Source organism: Myxine glutinosa, chromosome 1 (genome assembly GCF_964187855.1).
Source record: "Myxine glutinosa chromosome 1, kmMyxGlut1.1, whole genome shotgun sequence".
NCBI classification, from domain to species: Eukaryota; Metazoa; Chordata; class Myxini; order Myxiniformes; family Myxinidae; genus Myxine; species Myxine glutinosa.
The window spans coordinates 423,802,093-423,811,892 of NC_136261.1; the positions used below are offsets into that span (position 1 = coordinate 423,802,093).

At 40.2% G+C, this 9,800-nt stretch overlaps 1 protein-coding gene across 1 annotated transcript in view; it reads right to left on the reverse strand.

Moving 5' to 3' along the window:
* Nucleotides 1-9,392, reverse strand: part of LOC144894278 (uncharacterized) — an 83,974-nt gene extending 74,582 nt beyond the window's left edge. Inside the window, exons 1-3 of the mRNA XM_078786683.1 lie at nucleotides 8,519-9,392; nucleotides 5,839-6,002; nucleotides 1,935-2,058 (exon numbers count right to left, since the gene is read on the reverse strand). Of these exons, the coding sequence (XP_078642809.1) occupies nucleotides 1,935-2,058; nucleotides 5,839-6,002; nucleotides 8,519-9,364 (1,134 nt within the window). The 5' untranslated portion in view covers nucleotides 9,365-9,392. The remainder of the gene's footprint in view (nucleotides 1-1,934; nucleotides 2,059-5,838; nucleotides 6,003-8,518) is intronic.
* Nucleotides 9,393-9,800: the final 408 nt, after the last annotated feature.

Below are 9,800 nucleotides of genomic sequence, written 5' to 3' on the forward strand. Positions count from 1 at the left end.
AAACCCTTCACAAATACAAGTTTCATGAAAAACATAAGTAGAAGTCTTATTCTGATAAACAATTTTACAACATGGGTGTTCTCCCCATATCACACATGGCAATGAAACCTGGACGACCGCAAAGATCGAGTAAAAATTGATGTTCAAACAATGGAAAGTTGCCATATGAGCAAAACAAAACGGGACAAGAAAAACAACTAAATCAGGCAGAAAACAAAATTCCTAAACACTGGTCACAAGCAAAAAACTCAAATGGAACTTGGCTGGATACATGGCAAGGACAGAGACAAGAATTACAAACTGGAAACCGAAGGAAGGCCTTGAAAGGGAACACGATGAGATCCAAGATCAGATTGAGAGATTAAGTTCTGTTTCCATTTAAGTTTTTGACATCAATTTTTCAACAATTCTACATTATGAGAATATGAAGAACCAAATTAACAAGTTTTACATTTTTTTTAAGCTGTCATTTTATTTTAAACTTAGTGTGAGGATGCAGATGGGGTTACAATTTTGAGATCTTGTTGCCTTCTGACACCAGTTTGCAGTCATTGCTGTGGATATTCTGGTGACAGCAAGCTGTATGGCTTTCATCAACGGGTTTGGGATACCGGCTGGTTGTCAGGGGTTACTGATGGTACTCTGAGGAGTTGTGCTTTCAAGGTAGATGCCCAAAGGGATGTATGCTTTCAGGACAGCTTTCTCCATACTGGTTCACTGAATACTTTGCTGACTGCTGAGGATCGCTTCCAAGGGTGGCACAAACAACCCAATGTGGCACCTTTTATGTGATCGCTCCAGCGTGGGTTGCACCATGGAAGTTCAAGCTCCGTTTCGAAATAAAATCCTCGTCAGAAATATAACATTTTAGGCCATGGGCCGAGCCCTCAAATTCTTACTTTCCACGGTCTGCGTCAGAGAAGTACTTTACTTATAATATTTTAATCAGCTGCAAGATTTCTAAGAACATTTATGAATGTTCCCATTTTTAAAACCAGCACATTTTTTCAATGTACTGTGAAGGTAATAAGGACGACACAATTACCCTTGTAGCAGGCAATTCTTCTGAAATAATGACATCATTGTAAGCCTTACTCGACCAATTATGACTGTTGTAACACAGGCTCCACAAAATTAACCAATCCCAGTTATCGTACAGTGTGTGCATGAACACGTTGTTGGGACATCGCAACATGGCGTGCTGCATGCACGTTGTGGACCAATGTGCAGACAAATCTACTTTCTATTTCGGACATAACTTTGCAAAACTTTCGTGTAAGTGTTCAAGAGTGGAAAAGCTTGGGAACTCGAGAAAGTACAAATGCCACCAAAACAAAATCAAACGATTATATTTGGAGCTTGTCTTGGCACCAGATCTTCTCGATGTTGTTCCAAACTCCGTTGGATATCACTGTGCATGTTTTATGCGTTTCACTGACAAGACCAAGATTGGAACCAATTTGTCTACAGTCCTGCACACGACAAATTGCATAGGCCCACTCACTGCCCATCGGATGAAAACTTCACCACGTTTTAGCACTCGTGTGTTGATAAACAGACGTACGTATGACCACTGCACTAACTTGTTGATGTGGAGATACTTACATGTTGTATGTCTTGGTTAAGCTTTTTGTTTGTATCACCATGCGTATTGTGTAATGAAACACAAAATTAATGACTGTTTTGGCCTCTATAATATACATATAGAATCTATGAAATTAAAATATTGTAACAAAAAGCTATTCATTGCTTTGATCTCAATGCTATTTCCTCCCTTTTCACTTTGTTGCTTTAATTATTTTTCAAATGCAGCTGCTGCAACCAGTGAAATCCAGAAGCAAGAAGCAAAGCAGAGTGAGGAAGTAGCACGCGAGTTTCAACTTCTCCGACAGAAAGGACCTGACTGACATGCTGTACCATCTAGGGCTCCTCACCTTTTTCCAGTCTAATGCATCATTTGCAGCAAAGAAAGGTACATCATCGAACACTTCAGCAAAAAAGGAAAGAAAGAAAAACTTATCCATTGTGAAACAGAAACAGTGGGTAAGCTGGTGAATGCTGCAGAATTGCACAAAGATGAGAGCATTTTATTGCATATACTTGGACAGGATCTTGTAGCGTTAGAAGTTAGGTACCATTTAACTTGTTACCAGAGCTGCAAAAGATTTCTGAATAGGAAAGAGAATGAAGAGGGTCTTGAAAAAAACCTCTGAGGCAGAACCCAAATACTTCTGTGTATCAGTCAGTGAAGAAAGAATAATAAAGAAACGTGAAGTGCTGCGCTTGAAGAAATTACAATCTTCATTTAAGAAATGGGTATGTGAAGTAGAGGGGGTAGATATTGGATACAAATCCTTTTATCTAACGAAGAGACTTCAGAAGACATACCCATTTCTGAAGTTTTTGAGATCATCTCGCAACAACAAGAGTGATTTCGTGATTGTGGAAGATTTGTCCACAGAGGAGGTATTAGAGGAGGTTGCTCTCCCACTCTCCTCTGATGTGAGCACAGATGAGACAGATGACTCGGACACAAACCAAGATGAAACCACATCTCATATGAATGCAGGGCATAACTATAGAGTTCTTTACCATGCTGCACAATCACTGAAGAGGAGTATCATTGCAACTTGTGCCAATCCTCAGCTCATCTGAACACCAACAGCAGCAGACATCAACATGGATGCTGCTGCTAGTGTTGTGCCGAATGAGTCATTGAACTTCATGACATGGTCAACAAGAGCGTCCGATAAACTTCCTCAATAAATTGCACGTGTAAACGTTGGTGAAGATACAAGTAAGAAGATTATTTCAACTTGCCAGGATATAATGAACATTGCATTCAATGGAAGGAGGCTCATGCCTAAGCACTCTGCGTTGGCTATATTGGTTGGACACATAACATGATCTGCTCAGCTTATCGGGCTGTCGAATGGCCTGGGACATTGTACTTCCATTTCCCAGGTCCTTGAACACGATACAGCTCTGGCCCAACTTCAGATTCAGCGAGGAGAGCATTTCATACCTCCAAATATCCAGCCAAATATCCATGCAACGATTGCATGGGATAACAATGACTACGGTGAAGAAATATCTCGCAGAGGAACCACCCACAATACCAATGGTATAATAATTCAAAGGCAGGTATCCACTGATGACTCACTTTATGAAGCAATATCTGCGCAGAGAATGACGAAATGATCCCTGCCGCCACCATCGACCAACATAGCATTCTATCGTGGAGGTCAAAGGAAAGAGCCCCGGAAATATGCTGAGAATGACCAACTGGACTTGGAGAACCATATCCATGTCCAATAAACTGCACGGAAAATCGATAGCGCATACTTTCTCACAAAGACGGCAAACCCAAATGAAAGTGTCTTACCTGGATGGACTGGTTTCAACACATTGTTTAAAAGAGGTGCTATTCCAACACAAACAAATATTGGCTACTTACCTGTCATGGATGCCAGTCCGACTCAGTTAAACACAGGGTACACGATCCTATGCCACAGCCTTGCCATAGTAGATGGGTTGGGACTCAGTAAGATTGTTGTAGTCATGGACCAGGCCATTTATTCAAAGGCTCAAAATATCCGATGGAACTTGTGCCAATCCTCAGCTGATCTGGCCACCCACAGCAGCAGACATCTATATAATAATAGCGTAAGGACGCGACTTTGTTATCCCTTTTACGCCACACCCAGTGACCCGATGCCCACGGCACTAATGGATTTACGATCTCCGAACCGCGTTCTTTGTTTATCACGTACAGGCATACTCGAAAAATCTGAATTAGCCGACGTTGGGGCCCAAAAGCATCCGATTAACTGCCGATACGACGCCATCTTACGACGCCATCATATTGGCATCTGCTGGGTGAAGGCGAAGCAAGCCGTCCACTGATTGGACAGTCGATGGCGACAGCAAGCCGTCCACTGAGTGGACAATCCCAGAGTGGTGCTGTGCCGATTCCTATTACGAATCCATTCATTTTTCAAAAGTATAACATAGCGTTGTCATTTAAGGAGATTGCAATAAATACGTTGTTCATATACGCACTCATCATTCTCATCTTTCTTCCCAACTCTTACTCGGACAAACAAATCCCCTATGCCATCCATAATAGTACACTCTATCCATACACCACATCCTCCCTTCCGTGGATGTTCCACGGGTTTCGGCTAGTCAACATGGATGCTGCTGCCAGTGTTGTGCCTAATGAGTCATTGAAGATGATGTTGTGCCTAATGAGTAATGGGAAGCGATATTCTGATGCTGGCTTACAGGACATGATCATCGAGTCTGAAGTGATTGCTACAGGGTCTGTCGGGGGAGTAATAAGTGGCCATAATTAGAACAGGAGCATAAGATCTCACAAATTACTTTGTGAAGCACTGCAACGACTCCGATGGCAGTCATACTTGGAAACTGTATCAGAAGAGGAGAGAAATGACGCTTCCCAGCTTGCAATTCAGTGGCAGAAGGCATTCCCAGCTGAAGACTTTGACGACCATGTCAACTCAAAGAAATTTCAGGAGCTTGTCAGTGGCTATGAGAATTCATCATGGACAACCTGAATATTGAGACGTGCCACTTTTGGAGCATATATATTCCAATGGTTGATGACTTGCTTATATTCATCAGGGCTACAAGGCAAGCCAGTTGGAACCTTCACCTGTCGAGTATCCGTTCCATTCCACCTTGGTTCTTTTCATATGACAGAATCAATAATGCAAGGTATCTGACATCGTATTGGTTTGAGATGTGCTGCTTGAGACAGAGTCACCCTGACATCTATGCAGAGTTTCAAGCTGGGAATTTTGTTGCACAAAAACAACAGAAGCATGGGTTTGCTCAAATTGGTTGTGACCAAATAATTGAGCAAACTGCAAACCGAGACTCCAAGACAAAAGGAGGAGTGACTGAATTCACACTCAAGAAGGGTGCAGTGCACAGATGGACATTATTAAAATATGAAAGAACTGCCATTGCGAGAAATTGTCAGGAGATGGTGATGGTTGGTCGTGACACTTCATGTTGGGCCCGTGTTGCCTTAGACAGAACACGAAAAGATCGTGATGAGAAGAACATACAGAACATCATGGATACAATTCAAAATATGGTCAACCCTTTTGATCCTTCACTAGAATGAGACAAGCTGTTTTACATAACATCAGGTCAGCTTGCATCAGACCTGTCGTTGCAGACCTTCATGAGGCTAAGGAAAAAGGTGAAGTTGCCTTCACAACATTCTACCAGAAGAGACTTCAATCAAATGATATTGGTTTTCATGACACCATGACGAAGATGAAGCTGAAGACTTTCAAGGAAACAGATAAGTCCACCATAACAAAAGTGAAGGGTAAAGAAATCGCCTTGAGAGCTGACCAGGATCTGTCCGCAGGCTGATTGCTGTTGGTTCAGTGAGAAAGGTCAACATCAAAGAGATGCTGGTTCATTAATTGGGTCCATTTCCTGCACCACTGGCAAACCATGATGGCTTTCCTGTGAAAACCAACAAAGACAAACTCATGCACTTCCTGGAGGGATCAGTTGAGGAGATCCCATTTGGCTCAATGTGTGTATGGGATTCGATGGCACTCATCAGAGTCTTCAAACCACAGCCAACATTTGGACAGTTTGCTGATGAAATGTTGAAAGTCCTTGTGAAACAGGCAAAGATGAACAAGTCCAATGTTGTGCACTTTGTTCCAGACAGATACATGCCTGGCAAAATAAAGAATGCTGAAAGAGGAAGACGAGCAGAGGGAGGGACCCAGATTAGTAAAATATTTTCTCCTGATCAGAGGACTCCAAAACAATTGTCCAAGTTACGATGTTGTGGTGACAACAAGGAAAATCTGCTCCAGTTTCTGTTCAAACAGTGGTGCAAGACTGGGAAGCTGATTGATGACATCACAATTATTGTTGGACATTGCATTGAGTGTCATTCTATTGGAAATCATGGCAATGATGAGGAAGTTTTGCAAATCCCAAATCTGTTCTCAACACAAGAAGCCGATATGAGACTTCTACTACACTCTTCATACGCTGCAAGTAACAGTGATCACATCATCATCATGATCAGTCCAGACACCGATGTCTGTGCAAATCAGGTATCTGTTCCTGACTTGACCCAGATTGAGGAAGAAATTGACACTCTGGAATCAGATGAAGATGCTTAATTACTTCCTTATCCTCTGTGGGTTTTTATAACTTGAGTCGATAAGTCATTGATTTATTTTGATGTTTTGCTACTGAATGCACAAATATGATTGACAGGTATGCATTATGTTATTGTATCAACAAAAATCTCTGCGTGTTGGTTCTTTTTTCTTCATTTAACAACAAAGGTTTTGCCACTTTCTATATAATGGGGTCATATCCATTTGAAAATGAAAGATGAATTAATACAAAATTTTGTATTACAGATGAATGTAAGACTCGGAAATTATGCATTTCATAGTTAAAAGATTATGTCTATGTTTTCTTTTCGCCGAGAACAGTTTGTAATGCGGGTTAAAACAAAACGAATGTCGTTTAAGAATGTGAACTTTTGTCCTGTCGGGTTGGGTTTTCATATGGAAAATTACAATGGATATGCATGCCAAGTACAATATCTATCCTTTCCCATTTATTATTGAACCAAATTATATGTACAGTACTTGATGTGCACTAACTTGCCGAGAGTCAGAGGAATTGGAGGAGTTGCATGTTTGTGTAATGATTCAGACTATGATGTCCTCATACAAACTTGTTTACATCAATAATATCATATGCATGTCAAAGAGAATATGTGAAACCCACGAGCCGTTTATAAATTTAACATAAATGGTTTATTTGAGTGGCTTTTGCCATTATTTAGTGCTGTTTCAGATAGGGATGCACACAGCTTGAGAGAGAATGAGAGACAGAGGAGGAGGGAGGGGGGGGGGGGAGGGGAGAGAGAGGATGAATTAAGATTATGAAAAATGTGACTTTTAAAATGAGTGCATGTGTGTGTCTGCATGGGTGTGCATATGTGTGTGTGTGTGTGTGTGTGTGTGTGTGTGTGTGTGTGTGTGTGTGTGCGCATGTGTATGTATGTGTGTGTGTGCGCATCTGTATGTATGCGTGTGTGTGTGTGTGTGTGTGTGTGTGTGTTAAATGGAGAGAAAGGGGAAGGAAACAGGAAATATTTACAAGAAAGAAGGGTGAATGAGGATCATTTGGAATATAAAAAAGAATGATATTGATGTGCACGTGTCATCTGTGTAAAAGTATGTGTGTGTTTATGTGTGTCTGTGTCTGTATATCTCAAGAGGACAAAAATAGAGAAAGGTAGTATGGGGATACTACACAAATATAAATACCCATTAAAGTATATGTGTGAAAATTATTTCTGTTTTTTTGAAATATTTGTTTCTTTAATGCTACATTTTTGTATTCCAAGTTATAAATATAGGGATGTGGGGTGGGATCACGAGTCCCCAAAGGATACCAGTATGTTTCGAGCCTGGCTAGTCTAATTTACAGGGCACATTTATACTTTTAGTGAATCAATTGATGCATATAATCAGTTTGTGAAATCTTGGTTGCTAAGGATATTTTTACCACAGCAACGGACACCGTAGGAATTATGGACATGAAATAATCCACAAAATAATATCTGATAACATCAGATGATTTGCAAAATCATACATTTGCATGATCAGAGGATTGCAATGCTCAAAATCTCGATTTAGAAGCATCTATGCAACCGTTGCTAGGGAAAAGGAAGTCCTCACCAACGGAGTTTATCTTCCTCTTTGTTTTTGGCCGTTGCTCATTAATGTGCAAATTTCGAACATGGGAACACTTCATTAATGGTTCATGTACACTTATTAAACATATCAAGCACATATGCAGATTCTTCTCATCGTAGAACACGGAATTCGAAAACCAAGCAGAATTAGTGGACTCGGCCCATGGTCTATTTGTACGGATGCTCTCGTTGGTTGTTATCTCCACAGACCGGTTTTATTTAGAAGGTGGAAGGAAGTTCTCCCAGAACTCAAAATCCCCACCTCCTTTTTTAGTAATGGATTCTTTTTCATTAACCAGTTTATGAAACTTCATTCTCATAGCTTTGGTCCAAGGGCTCGTTTCAGAATCCTCACTGAACCTCTGACAGCTTCCACCTGTAGATTCTTTGTCACGATATTCCCCGGAATGCTTTATAAGTACTTCTTTGGGATTTTCTTGATCATCCGGATTCCCTGTTGCTCTGACTATCACTGGAACAATTTCAGATTTCTTCAATTTCCAAATCCACTTCATCTCATTTTTCATATCCTGGTATTACAGATTTCAGCTCTCCTGTATGGATCGTCATATGTAATTTCAAACTGTCTTTTCGAGAGAAACCTTTATCACATATCGAGCATTTGTGAGGTTGCTCTCCTGTATGGATCCTCATATGTAATTTCAAATTGCTGTTTTGAGAGAAACCTTTATCACATATCGAGCATTTGTGAGGTTGCTCTCCTGTATGGATCCTCATATGTAATTTCAACATGTCTTTTCGAGAGAAACCTTTATCACATATCGAGCATTTGTGAGGTTGCTCTCCTGTATGGATCCTCATATGTGATTTCAATTTGCTGTTTTGAGAGAAACCTTTATCACATATCGAGCATTTGTGAGGTTGCTCTCCTGTATGGGTCCTCATGTGTAATTTCAAACTGTCTTTTCGAGAGAAACCTTTATCACATATCGAGCATTTGTAAGGTTGCTCTCCTGTATGGATCCTCATATGCGATTTCAATTTGCTGTTTTCAGAGAAACCTTTGTCACATATCGAGCATTTGTAAGGTCGCTCTCCTGTATGGATCCTCATATGTAATTTAAAACTGCCTTTTCGATGGAAACTTTTATCACATATCGAGCATTTGTGCGGTCGCTCTCCTGTATGGATCCTCATATGTAATTTCAAACTGCTGCTTTCAGAGAAATCTTTATCACATATCGAGCATTTGTGAGGTTTGTCTCCTGTATGGATCCTCATATGCGATTTCAATTTGCTGTTTTCAGAGAAACCTTTGTCACATATCGAGCATTTGTAAGGTCGTTCTCCTGTATGGATCCTCATATGTAATTTCAAACTGCCTTTTCGAGGGAAACCTTTATCACATATCGAGCATTTGTAAGGTCGTTCTCCTGTATGGATCCTCATATGTAATTTCAAACTGCCTTTTCGAGGGAAACCTTTATCACATATCGAGCATTTGTGCGGTCGCTCTCCTGTATGGATCCTCATATGTTTCTTCAAATTGCTTTTTGTCAAGAAACCTTTATCACAGACAGAGCACTTTTGGGGATGTTTTCCTGTATGAATCCTCATGTGTATTTTGATGTTATTCGTTGAAACAAAATCCATTCTGCACACATTACACTTATAACATATTCGCCTTTCTACAACCTTTTTGTGTTTGTTCAATTTAATATTAATATTGGTGTTGTAAGGCCCAGACAGGCACTTGTATTTTATCGGAAGTGAGTCTTGATTTCGTGATTTTTTCTTCAAAAAAGGCTTCTTCTTCACTGTCAAGCTGCGCCTGGACCTTATTTGTCCCTTATTACTTCTGGATTGTTCTACAGAAAGAAAGAACACAACAATTGTCTTTTTTTTGGTCAAAATCAAAATGCTAAATATTTAAGACTTTTCCAAAAATTTAATATTTTCTCAACACAAAAGATCTCTTCTGCAAAGTTAATTTTTTACGTTTCCACTCACCAGTTGCAAAACAGGCAGCACTTCCGTTTGTCATGTGAATATC